General features: G+C 42.9%; 1 protein-coding gene across 1 annotated transcript in view; it reads left to right on the top strand.

Moving 5' to 3' along the window:
* Positions 1-18,928, top strand: part of znf407 (zinc finger protein 407) — a 170,427-nt gene that overhangs the window by 110,984 nt on the left and 40,515 nt on the right. Inside the window, exons 8-10 of the mRNA XM_037784445.1 lie at positions 849-932; positions 4,378-4,498; positions 11,686-11,864. Coding sequence (XP_037640373.1) covers positions 849-932; positions 4,378-4,498; positions 11,686-11,864 — 384 coding nt within the window. The remainder of the gene's footprint in view (positions 1-848; positions 933-4,377; positions 4,499-11,685; positions 11,865-18,928) is intronic.

Below are 18,928 nucleotides of genomic sequence, written 5' to 3'. Positions count from 1 at the left end.
AGGCTGCAGTAACGTGAGCTGCCGAGTGCAAAACTGTGGCAAGGCCATCCTTACCACGGTATCGCACTCGGCAGCTCACTTTACTTCAGTTTTCACAAATATGTCGGAGAACTATGTGGCCTTCAGGTGATGTGAAAACGTGAAATGCTCTCTCTAGAGCCAGTGTTTGGTTTGTCCGTTCTGGGCTACTGTAGAAACATGGGGGAAGAGGACCCGCTCCCTATGTAGATATGAAGGACTCACTCTAAGCTAACGAATACACAACAATACTTCAGGTGGTTATACACTCAAGAAAACATAGATATGAATATCATATTCCATTTCTGTTAATAGATCCCCTGAAATGTTACATGCTGTTCCTTTAAAGAAAAACAAAATTGAGTGCACCCAAAATGTCGGCACTAAGCCCTCATTGCACATGATTGTTGTTTTTTTGTGTGCACAACTACGTCAAGTACGGCAGAGGTTGATCAAGGTCAAAGTCTATTAACTGTGATGAATGTTTCAAATTGGCATTGTGGGTAATTTTACAGTTTTCTTTTTACTCTTGCAAGTAAATACGGTTTACCTCCAGGTTAGCTCAAGACATGTATGATGGTCTGACTGCTTATGTTGTTTGGTTGTTTTTCAGGTTCAAATAAACTGTAATTTTACTGTAAAGAATTATTGGTCTCTTGAAAGAATTCTGGGTTTGTGTATAAATATATTATAAATGAGACAAAAGTGAATCTTTCCCTCTCAGGTTGCTGCTGCCTCTCATTCATTTTTTGCCAATTTGTCTTCTCTGATTTTCTCTTTCTGTCTGAGAAGCCCCCTAATGCTTTATCCTTCCCTTTCTTTCTCTATAGGAGAGAAGTCTTATCTGTGTGACCTGTGTGGTTTTGCTGGAGGAACGAGACACGCCCTCACCAAACACAGACGCCAACACACAGGTACAGTAAGCGACAACACACACACACACAAACACACACATCCTGAACTCATGTCCAAAACGAATCCAAGTACACACACCCAGTAACGGTGCAGACCTTCATAATCTCAGACGGTGATTGACACTTGAAGATCTGAACAGACAATTTTCTTTCACATAGTTTTAGCAACTGTTTGCCGTCTCACACACACACACACACACACACACATACACACACACAGGCGCATCAGTGTGACATGCTGCTGTCAGTGATAGGCATGTGTACCAGTGTGGCTGACTGAATCTGAGATTTTTAATTTCAGTTATCATTTCACCATGTCATTCTGTCGCTTAGGGAAATTGCATTTTTCAGATAGGCTGTCAATAACGAGTGCTTTTTTTTGGAAATTGGGATAGTGAAACAAATACTGTTCTTAACCGTTGTCTGGCAGGCGCCCAAGGATCAAGAATCCTGTTATAAATATTCATTCAGGTTTTCATAATTCATTTTGTTTGCTCCCTCAGTTTCTCTGCCATCCCCCCCCCACACCCTCCCACCCCCCCCCCCCCGAAACCTCCAATTTCTGTCCTCCTCTCCCGTGTTGACATGTGTCAATTCCACTGATTTGGCTGCGTATCCGAATCTGTTGTCATGCAGCTGCACATGGAGGGACCAGCCCGTCTTCTCTTGTCTGACAGATTTTTAAAGGCCACTGCTAACGCCAATGTTTTTGTGGTTCAAGTCTTTTTTTTTTTAAAGACCACATTGCACCATTATTTAGTGCCTTCAAAATATTCCCCCTTTCGTGTTCAAAATGTACCCGGATTCAGTGGCTAGTGTTGTTCTTGTCAGTATGGAAATGTCACTGACACTACAAGAGTCAATCCAATGTTAATAAACTTGGTCAATGTTCTGTAGGTTGGCACGTTTTATTGGTTTTAAACCCTGACATCCTCAGAGCTGTTGAGTAAAACACTCCCTCACTACTCTGGTCTGCCACTTGAAATTAAAAATAAATAAAAAAATGCTCCCAGAGAACACAAACCTCTGCCAGCTATGGACAATTTTCCACCCACAGACATCCATCCCGCCACTTTGATTTTAAGTTCAATTGATACCATAACCCTGTGAGCATGCCCTTATAATTTAGAATCAAGTCTCTGTAAGATTAATGGCTATATGTCAAATATGGTAATCATCTATCATCTAATGATAGAAATCTCCCTTCTGGATTTCCATCAAAATTGTAGTTATGTTTCATAGAGATGCATTCATAAGTTTTAAACATCCTGCTGACAGACAGATAAACTGTCTGGGGAGAGAACATTTTTACACTTCTACTAATCTATATTTACTTTTAACTAACACATTAAAACTTCAGCTGACAATTCAACTGCTGTCACTGCTACATACCAACTGACACTTCAACTATTACAGTGCAAACACTTCAACTATACTGTATCTGGTACTTCAGTCTTAACTGAAACTTCGGTTTCTTTCTCTGTTTGCAGTTCAACTCACATTTCATATTTTACTCTTTAAAGGGGCAGTTCAACTGCTTTTATCTCTAAGGCCTTTTACACTCAGAGGGCGTTTTTATCACGATTACTTTCACAAAGAATATGAATATTACGCAGGGAAAATGAGATTTTCTGAGCTTTTGCACCGCAAACAAAGGCGTCAACCAATCAAATTGTGTGGAACTGGTTGCAGCTATATTTATATTAAACAACAACACAGAGGCTCTGTAGTATGAACCAGGACGTCAAACTTTATTACTCTTTTCAAGCTTGACAAAGGCAGCGCAGACTAGATCCACTTCTTCCGTTCTTACCTTTCACAATAAAAGCCCTAGATATATAATATTCACAGGCAAGTATTTTGCATTTTTACCCCCCCTGTATGTAAAGGACTGTATACTTCAACTGCTGGTTCAACTACTTTCAGTGTTTACATACAAATGGACAAGTAACTGCCTACAGGGCTGAAACTATGAGCAGACACTTCAAGTGATTTCAATCCTTTCAGTACTTCCACTGTATCTCAACATTTCACAAGCAAACTAAAAACTGCTTTTTAGACATTTTAACTTGTTTTCAGTCTTTGTACCTGCGGTGTTCAAAGTAAGCAAGCACACTTCAATTTATTTCAGAAAATGTAGTGTAGTGTATAATCAGCCTTTTTACTGTTATATATATATATTATTTACTGCTGTGTAAAATGCCAAAGCCTTTGCAAAAACATGTTCTCTGTGTCCTGTGTGAACGGCAACGGGCCTCCATCTGTCCTGCTTTTTGTGTGAAGAAAATAACCATTTGAATGTGTCTCTGATGGTTCAAGGTGAAGGAGTGAAAGAATAGATAAGACGATGTCAAAAGTGTATAAAAGAGCATGTAGGAGGTGAGGGTTGGATTATTCCCACTCTGCAGACTGGGAGTCTCATTCTCTCAATAAACACGACAAGTTTCAACTCAAGAAATCGGTGTCTTCATTTGCTTATTGAAAAACATACTACAGTAGCTTTTGTAGCTTTAAAGTAGATTCAGAGCTCATAATGCAAAATTTGCTCTTAATAGCTTTGTTTTTGTCATTAATTGGTCTCCAAATTAATCTCACACAGCATTATGAACAACTTAAAGCTGAAGTAGGCGAGATTGGAGAAAATATGATTAAAAAAAAGTTATTTTTATAAAACGGTCGCTATATCGTGACAGTAGTGCATGAGAAAGGTAACCTGAAAAAAAATCATGTGCCTCTGTGTCCTCCGGTGCTCCTAACTGCATCTGCAAGATTTCACAGACCGGAGGAAAACAAGCAGTAAGAGCTGATCTAAAGTCTGCTGTCCAGCTGCTGTCTATGAGAGCCGGCTGTCAATCACTCGCAAACTCCGACCAAACGGTCAAACTAGGCAGCGCTGATCAAATATTAATTAATATTATGTTACGCTAATGTTTATTTCTCTCCTCAAATGTTTTCAGAATCATCTTGTAGTGCACGGTTTAGCTATAAAATGAGAACGTTTGCGACGCGGCCGCCATTGTGAAATCTGGTGAAGGAACGCTAAATTCCGGTCACATGACCAGAGCACAGCCAATAGGAACGCTCTCTCAATGAAATGACCTGTGATTGGTCAAAGTCCACCGTCACAGGCTGGATTTTCTAAAGCCTGAAAACAGAGCCATGATCTAGTTATCTCTCAGAACACTTGAAATACAATATGCTGAAAGGTTATTATGGAATTTTTGCCCAAAGATGCCAAAAATATACTGCCTACTGAAGCTTTAAGAAGTCCTAAATTTGCATTTATGAAGCCAGCAAAATGCTGTCCCATGTTAGCTAAACCACGTCAGGTGTAGCCTTTAACCTGGGATTGTATATTTATGTGTCTGCGTGTGTTTGTTCGTGAAAACATTTCCGTCATCTTGGTCTCATCACCATTGTCTGTCCTTTATCTTCACCTCCACAGGAGAGAGACCCTTCAAATGTAAGATCTGCAACTTCGCCTCCACCACGCAGTCCCACCTATCGCGGCACAAGCGTGTTCACACCGGGGAGAAACCGTACCGCTGCCCCTGGTGCGACTACAGGTACCGGCTCATTGACCCCTCCCATGGTTGGTGGCGCTGATGGCCGCCACCATGGCACTGATGATCAGGGGGTTGATAGGTGGGGGGGTGGGGGGTAGGAGGGTCTGTATGTAAGTGAGTGAGTGTGATGGTGAGATAGCAGGTGGCATTGTAAGGTAGTTTGGAGGGGTGGGGGGGTGGTGTTAATGCTAGAGGCTTTATGTGTGTGTGTCGAGGGTGTGTGTGGGAGAGGTGGAGGGCAGACAGGTCTAATCTCCACAGCACGGCTCCATCTCATCACTCTGCCATCATCAACAGGCCCAGCCAGATCCCCCCCAACACACACATACACACATACACACACAATGTCACTGTCACTGGCAGGTCCCTGTCATTAAAACACCATCATACCAGATCAGTAATTACACAGGAAATTGTCGGTGAAATTGAAAAAGTTTTGGCTGGCGTTGCACATCTCCATCTCTCTCTCTATCTCTCCCTCTGTCTCCCCTTGATTCTCTCTCTCTCTCTCTTTCTCTCTTTCTCTCATCCCGTGCTTCCTCGTCAGGTTGTGGCAGAAGAGTGTGAAAGGGAATGATCTCAAACCCATCATTGGTTTTAGATGTACTCTTCATTCGTTTTTTCCCCTCTGTGACAAAGTCATTTCGGCAGCTTGCTACACCTGCTCCGCTCGACTCATTTCATAAGTCTTTTGTGTGCAGTCCAACTTGTGAAATGCTGAGATGTAATAATTGTGGTCAGGCTATTATCTTGCAATTATCAAAGGATTATCTCACCTTGTACCCAAAGTTATCGTGAACTCTCTCTTGACTGTATCAATTAAGGGATCGACCAGTGTGGAGGATTTTAAGTGACGTTTGATTTAAGATGCTTTGAGGATTTTTGTGCTCAAATAATTACTAGCATCATTTAATAGCTGGATATTTTTATCAGCCTTGCTAGCGGCACGACTCCAGGGGTGACATTGACGGTCATTCCACCACTTTGGTTCAGATGGAAATATCTTAACAATTATTGGATGAATCCCGTTGACGCTGTTGATCCACTGACCCTTTCTCCAGTGTCACAATGAGGTTGACATCTTTGTTTGTTTTTGTGAAATGTTTCAACATCTATTGGGTGGATTGCTATAGAATTGTACACAGGCATTCTTGGTGTCCAGAGCATCAATTGTAATGACTCTGGTGATCCTCTCACCTTAAGATATTTCCAGTGAAATATCTTAACTGTTACGTCATGGATTGGCACAAAACATTGTACAGATATCCGTGGAATCAATAGGATGAATCCTGCTGACTTTGATGACCTCCTGACTTTCCATCCAGCGCCATCATAAGGTCAAAAATGTATTTTTCCAATTCTTTGGTTTATGACCAAATACCTGCAAAACTAATGTCATTCCCATCAGCCTTACTGCTGTAATCTGTGTTTAGTGCTCAGTAGAAAATGCTAACATGCTAAACTAAGACGGTGAACAATATACCAGCTATTTATCAGCATTGTCATTGTGAGCATGTTAACATGCTGATGTTAAAAGCACCGCTGTGCCCAAGTACATCCTCACAGAGCCGCTAGCATGGCTCTGGGCTCTTAGCCTTGTTAGGTTGGAACTGCCGATAGTCTATATTAAATTTGCGTACTGCAAGAATTTGTTTTACTCAGAATTGCATTCTTGCTCTGACAGAAATGTTGTACCTCATGGGAACCCAGGAAAATAACCTGTATGATGTAGAAGACACCATCTTGCAAACATTTGTTAAATCCTATCCAAATGTGTCATTAAGCTTATTGGGTCAAAGGCTCTGAGTATTGAAAATGTACTGTATGTGTAAAATTGTTAATCCCCTGAGGGCAAATTTTGGTCCCATATCAAACCTCTCCAGTAGACTAACCCCGCTATCAGAGATACATACGAGCCAAATGGTCCTGGCCCCATTGTTCCTCGCACTGATACTTAATGATCATTACAGATAGTGGCAAATGAAACAGTAAATTAGAAGTCCAATTAACATTTTGGTGGCCCCAGGGGTTCTGAGAGGTCCAGAGGGCAAGGAAGGGGGGGGCAAGGTGGGAGGAGGAGGAGGAGGAGGAGGAGGAGGAGGAGAAGGAGGAGGAGGTTGGGGAGGAGGTTGGGGAAACGCCCCGCTGGCTTACTAATGTGAGGATGAGGAATTGAATGTGGGGGCCTCAGACAGCCGCGAGGGCCCTCGCCTCCGCCCTGCTTTTACACTCTGAATACATGTTTAAAACCCCGACGTCTCTGGTGGCCCGACCACGATGAGGAGCGACTAGATGAGTTAGCACGTTTGACCTTTCAGTGTTAAGCTGATGAAATAAATATGGAGCCGTTGTAAAGACATATTTAGGTGTGAGACAAATGGAGCAGTTGTTTGTGATTGACAGAAAATATACATATATATATCTGTTTTACAGGTATACATCTGATTTAAGATATCCATATTAAAATGTTATGGATGACATCGAAGGTTCCCCACTTGATACAATGTGATCTCCATCATCGCTGCTCCTCAAATGCATGCAAATGAGCCGGGAGTGAATGATCTATCAAATGCCACTCATCTCCTATTCAGACAGAGATAGATGATAGAGGGGGATAATTATAGTTGGGGAGTAGTGGTAAAAATATTCTAATGATATTGCACTGGGAGTCCTGGGCTGTCAATTAATGATGTCTATTTGACTATTCTGCAGCTATTTATGCAAAAAGCCGCAAAACTTCTTCACTTCAGTGTTTAAGGAATCGTTTCTATTGTTCACAATGAGGAGGGGTTTTTTTCTCATTAAAGTCACAGTGGCATCTTAAGCGGTCTAATTGATACGTAGCCTCTGACTCCTGCCACGTCGCCATCCTTCCGGGGCTATTATTGTTTATTGAATGCTGCGGCATTCATGTTTCAATCTACCTGTTAAAATACGGTTTCAATGGGAGGCGACGGCGGCTTTGAGGATGACACGCTTACCGTCAATGCCAGGAGGGTTTGCGACCTTGTAAAGTGAAGGGAGAGATGAGGGAGGAGGGGGGGGAGACATTAATGATGATAACTGGGCCTTCTTGGCAGAATAAGATCCAAATAGCACCAATGATCCAAATTCCCCCCCCTTCCCTCCTCCCAACTTTTAACACACACAAAGAAACGCATTTAAATCTCCTCTAACGAAGCGCCTCTCAATTACACCTCTCCCATTACCATACACTGGTTGGGAGGAGGAATATGGAAATGGCTAAAATAAGAGAGAGAGGCAGAGAAGGGGTGATGCATCCATTGAGCATCAGTATGGCTGATTCCCATGGCGAGTGCACGGATGGGGGAGGAAGTTGAAACAGTGTCGGACTAATTAATACAGTGTATAGTAGGAGGGCTGGTGTGGGCTTTCACTAACTGTGACACCTGCTGACTCCTAAATGCACGTTGTGTTGTTTTAATATGACAATTACGCCATTACCATATCTGAGAGATAGCATGGCCCCCCTAGGAATCCACCCGCGCTCTCTTTAGAACCTTTTAGCTCCGCTTCAAATTTTATCTATTTATGCTCCCACTTTCGAATAAGAAATCAGTTCACTTTTAGTATAAAATGCATTTTTCTAGCAGCGTGATTTGCGGTGATTCGTGAGCATGTGACAGTCCTGTCTTTTTTATTCATTAAGCAGAAGAACAGTCAACAGACGTGGCCATGATTTGTCTGTGAACCTGTTTATAGTTTTGCCACTGATTGCTGTAATCACAACAGTGTGTGTGTGTGTGTGTGTGTGTGTGTGCGTGTGCGTGTGCACGTGCGCGTGTGTGTGACAATCTGCTGGATAAATGATTGAGAATATGTGTAAATATTAAGGGTTATGTACTGTACATATTTATGAGCCGTCAGTCAATTAGATACTTAAAATTCTTTAAAGTCTTCACATCCTTTACACTTGACATTGATGTAAACCTACAAGACCTTAAATGTCTGGTTTTCCTATCAGGCCTAAGTTAAAGGAACAGTGTGTAGCATTTAGGGGGATCTATTCTAGGCAGAAATGGAATATAATATTAATAAGCATGTTTTCTTTAGTGTATAATCACCTGAAAATAAGAATCGTGTTTTTATTTCCTTATACCGGGATCAGACTACGCGATATTTTTGACGGTTACGATGGTCACTATGTCAGATTAGACGATTGAGAGTCATAAATTCTTGTCGTGACTTGGCCGCGACACATGACAGACTACACGTTGGTCCCTTGTTCTGACAATACACAAACTCCCGGCACAGTCGTCTTTAATATACGGGCTTACCGGGGCTCAAGCCCCCGGGTCCGACCATGCAAAGGGGCCCACAAGGCTCCTGGGGAAAACAATAAAAATATAATTCACAGGGAGAAGCGAAAGCGGGCGCGCAACGGGATGCTCCATGCGCAAAGACACAACGGCGATGGTGTTTTTTTACTCTGACACAACCTAGATTGAATATCCTACCGCGAGGTCCGGCAGCAGTTGCGCTGGGAAGGTCAGATGACATCATTCTGCATAATAAGTAGCCATGTGCTTCTGTTTACAGCTATGTGCATCTGTGCTCAGCCGGTCAAAGTCACGGCCGTGACGGAACACGTCGTGGAAAGCGAAAAAAAATAAATCAAACATGCTAGACCTTTTGTCTGAACGTCGTGAGGCGTCCCAGACGCGGCGTCGGTTGTCGTGTACTATGACACACTACACAAGATAAAACCATTGATTTTTGCACACGACACTCATTTATCGTTCCCGATCAAAGTCGACACCATACGACGGCCGTGTCGGGCTATAATCGGGTTGATATTGTGTAGTCTGAACCGGGCATTAAGGCCCAGACACACCAAGCGACATCAAAGAACTAGCAGCGATGAAGGCCGACTGTGGCCAACAAGTTGCATTTGAACACCGCAAAGATTACTGCCGACGGCCAGTTAGCACATACGTCCTACACCTGCATGAGAGGAAATAACTCTCCACACCAGCAGGCGGTGGTAGTCTGTATTCGTCATTCAAAAAGGGAAACAGGAAGACTGAGGACTGCGGATATACAAGCCGTTGTTATGATGCGTACATGAAACAAAGCGGCGATGTCAACTACTCTCACTCTCCACTTAGCTTCATTCCAGATGTTCATGTCATTGTGAAAATATCCTTGTAACTGTCCAAAGGCCAACTGTCGACTTGGTGTGTCGGGGCCTTTAGAACGAGCCGTTTATATCTACATACAGACCGGGTCCTCTTCATGGAGCCGGCCGCCATGTTTCTACAGTAGCCAAGAGCAGACAAACCAAACACCGGCTCTAGAGAGGGTCATTTGCGTTTTCGCGTCGACTCGCTTGGCACACGAGAGAAGTTTCAGTTGGTTGCAGTCTTTGACCTCACCGCTAGATGGCGCCAAATCCTATACACTGCTCCTTTAAGGTTCATCATCTGCAGCTTCTTTTTAAATTCTCGATATTAAGCTTAGTGTTTTTGTACCACATGTCACTTGTGAATCAAAGTGTTGTCAGTATTGTGGCATCATTCATGCCTTTTATTTGTCTGTTCCTTCCCTGTGGCAATCATTGCTCACGTTAACTAGTACTTGGCTCTTCTGCTTAATTTCCAGAAGAAAAAAAAAAACAGAAATCCAAATACATCACGTCCTGTGAGCCAGGAATGTCCTCTCTGACACAACGCAAATGTAAAAGCTCTCATGAATTAGATCTATTTAGAATTATAGTATATATATAGTCAGTTATATTCATCAGTGATCTGGCAAACATGGCAGACATTTCTACATCGCTGTGGATTACTGCTTTTTAAAAAAGCGTTTTCTTTTTGTTGAGAGCGTGGCGCCCCGACCGACTGTGGTGTTCCGCTTTGTGAAGAGCCCTCATTGTTCACCAGTGGCTACTAGTACTTATGTATTTCATACGGCATGAACAGAACCCAGTGAGGGCCCGCTCTGTTTTTTTTAAGGCCCCAGTGGAGCCGGGCTGGACTGTGGCCCCATGATGGAGAGAGGTGTCTCTGCAAAAGTGAAAACAAATTCTCTCCTTGGCTGGCGTGAGCTATGGCACTGTGAGGCTTTATTGTCCCGGCCAAGGTGATAAGGGAGAGTAATTGCGTATTATACTGTCCGAGAATGTCAGGTCCAAACTGAGCACGAGTGCCCCATCCATCAACACATGATGGTGTGTGTTTATGTGTGTGTATGAGACGGTGTTCTACACCGCACATGCTTGCTTGCATGATGCATTATGTGTGTGCTCTCTTGTGCACGTGGTGTGTGTGTGTGTGTGTGTGTCCATTCATGTCTGTATATTTGCACCTGTGTAGTCATATCAGAGATTTATATATATATTTTTTTTATTTTGGCAACAAACTACGGTTCATGTCTGTGTATGAATGTGCATGTTTGTCTCGCCCATTCAGGGCCTCATGTGTGTGTTTGTGTTTGTGTGTGTGTCCGTGGGCAGGTTTAGATAGAGCCTGGGAGCAGGTCAGGCAGCATCATTAATCAGCAGAGGGTTGTGTGTGACTCTCTGAGCTGACATCATTACATCGTACACCCTGCAGTAGCTCACTGCTTGGCCTGCCCTATCTGACCAGCCCAAAGACCCACAAACGCACACACACAACGTACACCACTATTTCTATACCTTTCATACAATAGATACATAATGCATAACAGATGTCTTCAGACGTATCTCTAGTGCACTCAGTAGGCCTCTAGATCCACGCACAGTCTCACAGCAGGCATCACCCACTGCTCCCACCACTATTACACACCAAACCTGAACAACTGCAGGCAAAGAAAATAAGAGATATGCAAGAGCGTGACAGAATATCAAAGAATTTGCAGGATGTAAATATTGTTTGTGTAACAAGTTGTGTTTGTGAAAGCGGCCTGTTTCACAGAGGCGCATTTAGGCGATGAATGCTTTGAGAGTCTGTCCAAACACGGCTGCTCCCTCAGCTCCAGAGCCCAGTTTGACTTTTCTTCTAGCGTGTGTGTGTCATCATTGCAACAAAATAAAATGTTAGTACAGCAAACCTTTTTCTTGGGAAAGTTGCCAAGCGTTTATCTTGTGTTTTCTCCCTCATGACTCTCATCTTTTAATCTTTGTTTTTTTTTTATCTATTCCAAAAAGGAATGAGGCCTTTTATCTTTGTTTGTCTCCCCCTCAGATCCAACTGTGCTGAGAACATCCGGAAGCATATTCTCCATACGGGCAAACACGAGGGCGTGAAGATGTACAACTGCCCCAAATGTAACTACGCCACCAACGCTCCAATGGAGTTCCGCAACCACTTGAAGGATAATCACACCGATATTGAGAACCCAGATCTCGCCTACCTACATGCAGGTAACTAATTGTTCAATTTGTACTTGAGGTGGCTCTGTTTAGAGAGAAAATACCGCATTATCTGTGCGTTTCCTGTTCTCAATATCTATAACATTTGATGAGATTCCTGCCCCTAATGACAAACTGCCTGTCAGGAGTGAGACTTGAACGTAGATGGCCACATTTAGAAATAACAGTGCCATGATGACAGTCCTAAACACCTCTGTTTTTGAAGGTCATTGAAGCTCCAGGTCTTATTTACAGTAATGTCTCAATGCCTGAGCTTAGCTGCCCACTAATACTATTGTTTTGTTCTACAACCTCACCGCCAAATGCCAAAACTGCACCTTTAAAGGGACGCTCCATCAAATTTACATGTGACGATCAGTTCTGGGGGGGTGCTACTCAGATTGTAATATACAATAGTTGTATGATGGGGTGGCAGTAGCTCAGTCTGTGTGGACTTGGCTTGGGAACCGGTTCAAGTCCAGCATGGACCAGTTGATATGGAGTGTGGACCGGTAGCTGGAGAGGTTCCAGTTCCCCTCCTGGGCACTGCAGAGGTGTCCTTGAGCAAGGCAATGAACCCCTAACAGCTTAGGGTGCCTCGCTATGTGGCGGCCCCATCACTCTAACATCTCTCAATGACAACTGTATGTCTATGGGTGGTGTGTGCATGTATGTATGTATTTTGGGTAAGTAATTCTTCTTCTGTATCTCTGGAGGGAAAATAACCCTGATGATGTCATCAATATGACATCATCAGGGTTATCTCAACTTGTGTTTTAACAGAAAAAAACACAAAAAAACTATCAGTGTAGTGTAGGATCCAGTGTTTCTGGACCTTTACCGGTACTATGGGCTAAAAGTCAGGATATCCCCTCCTGTATCTCTTGCTGTTGCAGTTGTGGCCGGAGGCCGGAGGCATTATGTTGTCCGTCCGACCTATTCTCGTGAACACGTTATCTCAGGAACGCCTGGAGGGATTTACTTCAAATTTGGCACAAATGATGAATTATTCGATTTTGGTGGTCTAAGGTCAAAGTCACTATGACCTCACAAAACACGTTGTTGGCCATAACTGAAGAATTCAAATGTTAATTATGAGAATTTCACACAAATGTCTAATAGTGATAATAGTAATGATGAAGTGATGACCATTTTGGACAAACGTGCAACTTGACTGGTTGGTGGAGGCATACAACCACAAGACGGTAATTATAGTATAATCTGTCTTTTAGAATCCCCCCAACTTAATGAAAGGGCCGTAGTAAATCACTGGACTGCCCCTTTAAGTGCCTTGCCGAAGGCGCCTTAACCATAGCTGTAACCATAGAACATATTATGCTGTTTCTGCTATTTCAAGCATTTGAACTCTACGACTTTCCATGTTCCAACTTGCCTTACACACTATATATATCCATACAAATCAACATCTGAAATCATTCCACTGAATTAAACCACCTGACTGCCACCCTGCCCAGGCTCTATCACTCTGCAGAGGTCAGATCTTCCAGAGTCCTTGAGTGTGTTTTTTTGTCAATGGATCGAGTCTCGCTGTTCAATGCTGATGGAGGGCAGCCGGACACAAAGAGGCAGCACTCAAAGATTGCTGGTCTAGCCATCCCTGCCAATCACTCAGGCCATAGAGACAGATGAAATCGTGTTCCTCCACTATTGGTTCCTTTGTATCCCAGTGTTCTCCCTTTGTCCTTGAAGGCCACCAAATCCAATCGGCCGAGTGCTTGTCCTTCAGAGGAGCAGAGAGGACAGCCTTTATCCTGTTATCCCTTTGACCTTACATAAAAGCAGTGGAGTTAGAGGGGAGCGCCATGGGAAAGAGGCCATGCAGGGACATTACTGGAAGTACTGTGGTTTATTTCCTGTTGAACCTGAATGGATCTGGAGTCTTTGTGCTGACTCTCAAAAGTTTATGTTCTTTGAATTTCTCAAACAGGCTTATTCTTGGTATAATTTCTGTTCTTCAAATTCAATGACCAACTTCTATCTTTGATCTCCTTTACTTCCATGTCCTAACCTTTTTACCTTCAACTGCTCTTAAAAACACCTTCATATTCTCCGTACCCTCTCACCTTTAACCAAAGCACACCTTTACGCTTCTTCTTACCCTTTCACCCCAGAATTTCCCTCACCTCTGTTTGTCCTTATGCATGGCTGACCTTCTTGTGTGGTCTGTTAAGCCACATGAGAACACAACAGTTATACGAGTAAAGGAGATTTCACTACATGTGTACAGGCCACTGCTATGGCTCTATGATCTTAGTGAGATTCCACCCAGTTATAGAAAGCAGCGTACATTGTGGGTTTCAGTTTTCAGTGTTGTGAGCGAAGGTCAGATCTCAGTCATCTGGAGGAAACATATCCTCCTCTTTCAGTCAAGTTAAGCAGCATGTTTTCAAGATGTCATCATGACACTCTAATTCATATTCTGGTCACAGCACACCACAGATATGAACCCAAAGAATGACAGCGAAAGAAATGATCCAAAAATGCAGCTGATGGTGTTTCTTACCCGAGAAGAAAAATCTTTTTGCACCAATTTCCAAAGAGAAATAATTGATCCCGCTTCACTTTCATTGATGCATGACAGTTTCATACACGTAAATAAACTATTGCAGGACCGCAGGAAATCAACAACTCTTCACCTGATTAAGACCAAAACAATCAAACTATAGGTGGTTTGAAAAAGGCATTGAAAGTGCACTTGTGATCTCTCCCTCTTTCAAAAGAAGGGAGAAGGGGAGGTGGGGGTGGTAGCGGAAAGAGCAGTGTTTCATCTAAGTAGACAGAACGAGACCAAAAGAAAGAGACGGGGGAAAAAAAGATTAAGAAGGTAGATGTTGAATTAACCTGCTTGTGATTGCTCTCTGTCAGAGTGGCACCAGGGCCAGCAGCGAGAGGCAAATCATCTGTGATGGCCCTTCCCGCTGTTCCCCCTTTGAAAGACACAGATCAAACGCACCCTAGTCACGGGCCCTTGCAGCCCCTCGCGCCGGATTGATTGACACCCGAACGTCTCCAACGCCGCTATGTCTTTCCATATCACTCTCTCTCTCTCTCTCACTCTCTCTCGCTCTCCGTCTTCCCTTCTTTATTCAGCGTCGCACTTCGAATTAAAGCCCTTCTCAAGGATGAAAGCAGAGGTCCTTTGCAAACGAAGGAAGAGAGGGAATTAGACCCAGCAAGTGATGGAGGGGAATGATGATTAGAATTAGAGGGGGGAAAAAAGAAGGAAAAAGGAGGTTAGATATGTGAGGGGGAAATGTTGCTGATAGGACACATTTTAATAAAATGGTAATGACAATTGTCTTCCTTGTGCGATGTGCAGAGAGATACGCCAGAAAAGAAGTGGCGGCGCCTGTGTGATCTCGGCATAGATAGCACTGCAGCAGAACTCGAGCTACAGGTACCTCAGAGCGCTGCGACTTTGCTAAATTACCCTTCTGCTAGAACTTTCTTTCTAGTTAAAATGCTGCAAGTGCGCTACGACTGGAGCAGCTTTGGGAAACGGCATATTTCCCTCTGTCTTTGCTATCTCCCTCCAGCGAGGTCAGCTGTGGTTTCAGGGCAATGGCTTTGTTAAATCAGCCTTCTCCCTTGTTCAGTACCCAAACCTACGTTACACACACATACAGGTGAGAAGTGGCCATTAGCTTTGTCAGAGCATCTTCATCCCGCTATTTTAAATTGTGAAATATTTTCCTAATTTTCAACCAAGGTTATAATTGCACATCTTGGAGGCATAGCGATCAAATGCTTTGTAATTAGCTAACAGCGACTGAGTACTAGGATCTGCTGCTTAGCGCCTAAAAAGATAAAACAAATAAATAAATAAACTTCTTCAAGGCATTGTTGCTGCTTTATGCAGATTCTATTTTCCTTAATAATGCATGATGGATGGCTACTGTAGGGGGCTAGAGGAGACCTGGCCTTGTAAGTGATGATCTTAATACACAGTTACAACCACAGGCAAATTCATTTGTTTGCATATATTTTTTTTTTCTCCTTATTAAACAAATCTGTAAACAAATATGGGTTTGGATGGCTTTTACTTAAGTTATGCATCCCCGGCTCCCCTCCCTCGCTTTCACCTTCTGTTCATCATGTAATGAAACATTACTCTCCTGAGTTTTACTTGCGTATTGTGTTGCAGCGGCGTGTTGGATTGTGGAGGACAGGTGTGTATGTCATGCAAATGTGTCCTGGTATCCCAGCGCATATGACACCGTGTCGACGTCGTGAAAGAAGCCACAGACACCGGCGATAAAATCAACATCTGTTTCTAATAACAATGTGTTACATGTGACACGTTTCTGTGTTGGAAAATATGCGAGGAAAAAAACAATGCATCACATATTCTTTGGGAGAAAAAAAAAACACCTACAGGACATCAAGTCGTCAGCGTTAGTGATGAACCTGCGTCTTTGTGTCACCGTCCTTATGTTGCATTCACATGATAGGCATTAATGAAAAAAGTGGTTCTGTTCAGTACGATGTAAAGCCAGATTAACAGGGAGGCTCCTTGTGCTGATGCTGTCACAGCGTAGATTTAGTTATTTTTGAGTTGGATCGTAGAAAGTCAACAATGAGGCATTTGTTGGCTTAACAGGAAGCCAACAAATGTTTTTACCAGCAAAGGAAAGAGCAAACTATGACAGAGTTGAGCTCAGCTGTTGTAGTTTAAATCCAAATGATCAAAGTAATCCCACATAGAAAACACATCATATGCAGTTCTCTGAATGTTTCTCAAGATCCAATAAATATGGCCCAAAAACCTGTGGTGGAAAGTAACTAAGTATATTTACTCAAGTACTGTACTTAAGTACAATATTGAAGTATACTTGAGTATTTTCACTTTATGCTACTTTATACATCTACTCCACTACAATTCAGAGAGAGATATTGTATTTTTTTACTCCACTTCATTTATTCAATATCTTTAGTTACTTTGCAGATTCAGATTAATAATACAACATATAATCAACAAATACATTATAATGTATTATTGGTTAAGATAAAACCATATTGATCCCTTAGTAAAATTCATAAGCTACCTGGCAGTGTATATAATGAATAAAAATTAGCTCCACCTTTACACACTTACTATGTAGTATATTAGTATATGTTGATGCCAATACTTTTGTACTTTTGATTAAATAAGATTTTATATGCATGGCTTTTACATATAACAAAGTATTTTCTACATTGTTGTATTGATACTTTTACTTTAGTGAAAGATGAGTACTTCTTCCACCACTGCCTTAAGCATGAATAAATGTGGCCTTTTGTAGTCACAGTATGTCGTCACTTCTTTACACTTTACAACACTCGCTGTTTTTGTGCCCGTGTTTGTTATTCTGTCTCCATCATGTCTAATTTTCCCGACCGCACTAAGCAACCTCAGCAGGCCTGCATGTAGAAACTTGAAGATCAGCTCCAGCCCGTGTCGGGGTGTTAATTGGAGAATTCCCTCATGGAGGAACACCTTTCAGCTTCGTCTGGTCCTGAATGGCTCACGTTGAGGACCGAAGGGAATTGTTCTGAACTCCTAACACTGTATCCCTCATCGTGCCCCTTCATCACACCCTCAAATGTCCCTCTTTTGGACACATTTGGGTGCTCTGTGTTTAATACCAACCTCTTTCAATCCATACACTCCATGGTTGAGATATTACAGTTGAGAAGCAGCTGCTCGATGCCAGTGTGTCCCAGGAGACATGCAACAAGGGGTGTGTGTGTATGTGTGTTTGGGGGGTAAGCGGTTTAGGGGGAAAATGCACACCGTCGGTTGCATGCGTCTCAGTAAACCAATACAGGGCCGGTCTGGGCCGAGCAAGCAGCAATTCCTGCATAATGACCTGCTCCAATGAGCGTGAAAACTCCCCCAACCGGCCGCATTTATCAGCCATCAGCCACAACAAACGGCCTTTTGTTTCATCCTCTTCTTTTCCAATTCCCTTCTCGTCCTCCTGGCATCAATCCAAGAACCTCCGCTCAGCCGTTTAGTGGCCATTCAGAGCCTTGACTGACAAGTCCCATCCAATCAGTGCGAAGACTTAGAGGCAGTAGGTTTCCTGATGTCTACATTGTGTTTTGGCCACCTCTAGGCCATCACAGACGGTAAATGATGACTGGGAGTGTAGTGTCATTGACAGACTGGGTCAACCTCTGCCTCCGTCTGAGCCTCTGGACGAGTTCTGTCACTGTCAGAAAATTTGAGGCAGATTGATGACACTTGATATATGCTCCCTGGAGTCGCAATGGCACAGTTCTGTTAGGTGCTTGCTTATGTTGCACTATTCTAAAAAGTTGCAGATGGTTTATGTAGGGCACAGCCTAACAGTTGCACAGTGCGATAGCAGGACGAAAGGATAAAATTGTTCATTTGGAATGTAGAAAGATGGATGCTCAAGGGCACAAGAAGGAAAACAACAGTAAATATTTTTGTAACCTCATGTATCGATGAGATTTAGCCACAAAATCTTCATTTTTCTGAACTGGTTAAAGTGTGCAGACGTCTTCTTCTGAGACTCAAACACTGAAACTTGTTTTCCTAGAAAGCTACGGCGTCAGTTTCTGTTTGGATGCACTACAACAATTCCCTAGTGTGAATCGGAGTATCATTTATATAAACTACTACTCTTCCGACATCCTGAAGGGATTGTTTATAATGCGTCGGCGCACTTCAAATGCTTAACTTCTTTTCTCTTTAATCAAGAGATAAAAGGAAAAAACATTTGCTGTTATGTTTGCAAGAACGTTCGTCGGAACACCGCTTTCCGTACGCCATATGCTTTCATGTGAACATACAGCACTCAGACAGAAGCCCACACATAGACACACACAAACACCTCCTGTGAGTGACGTGTGGTGGAGATGCTGGCAGGCAGGGCTGCTCCTCCTGTATGGGACAGTGAATATGGGACCAGACAGGCCGCCGGCTCCTATAAAGCCTCATCCATAATTCAATCCTCCTTCGCCCCTCAATTCAGACACTGTACATATCTAGCTACGGCTAACAGCTAACCTGTCTAACACAAGAAAGAAAGAAAGAAAGAAAGATA

Source organism: Sebastes umbrosus, chromosome 11 (assembly GCF_015220745.1).
Source record: "Sebastes umbrosus isolate fSebUmb1 chromosome 11, fSebUmb1.pri, whole genome shotgun sequence".
NCBI lineage: Eukaryota > Metazoa > Chordata > Actinopteri > Perciformes > Sebastidae > Sebastes > Sebastes umbrosus.
This window is presented reverse-complemented; position numbering and strand designations above follow the sequence as displayed.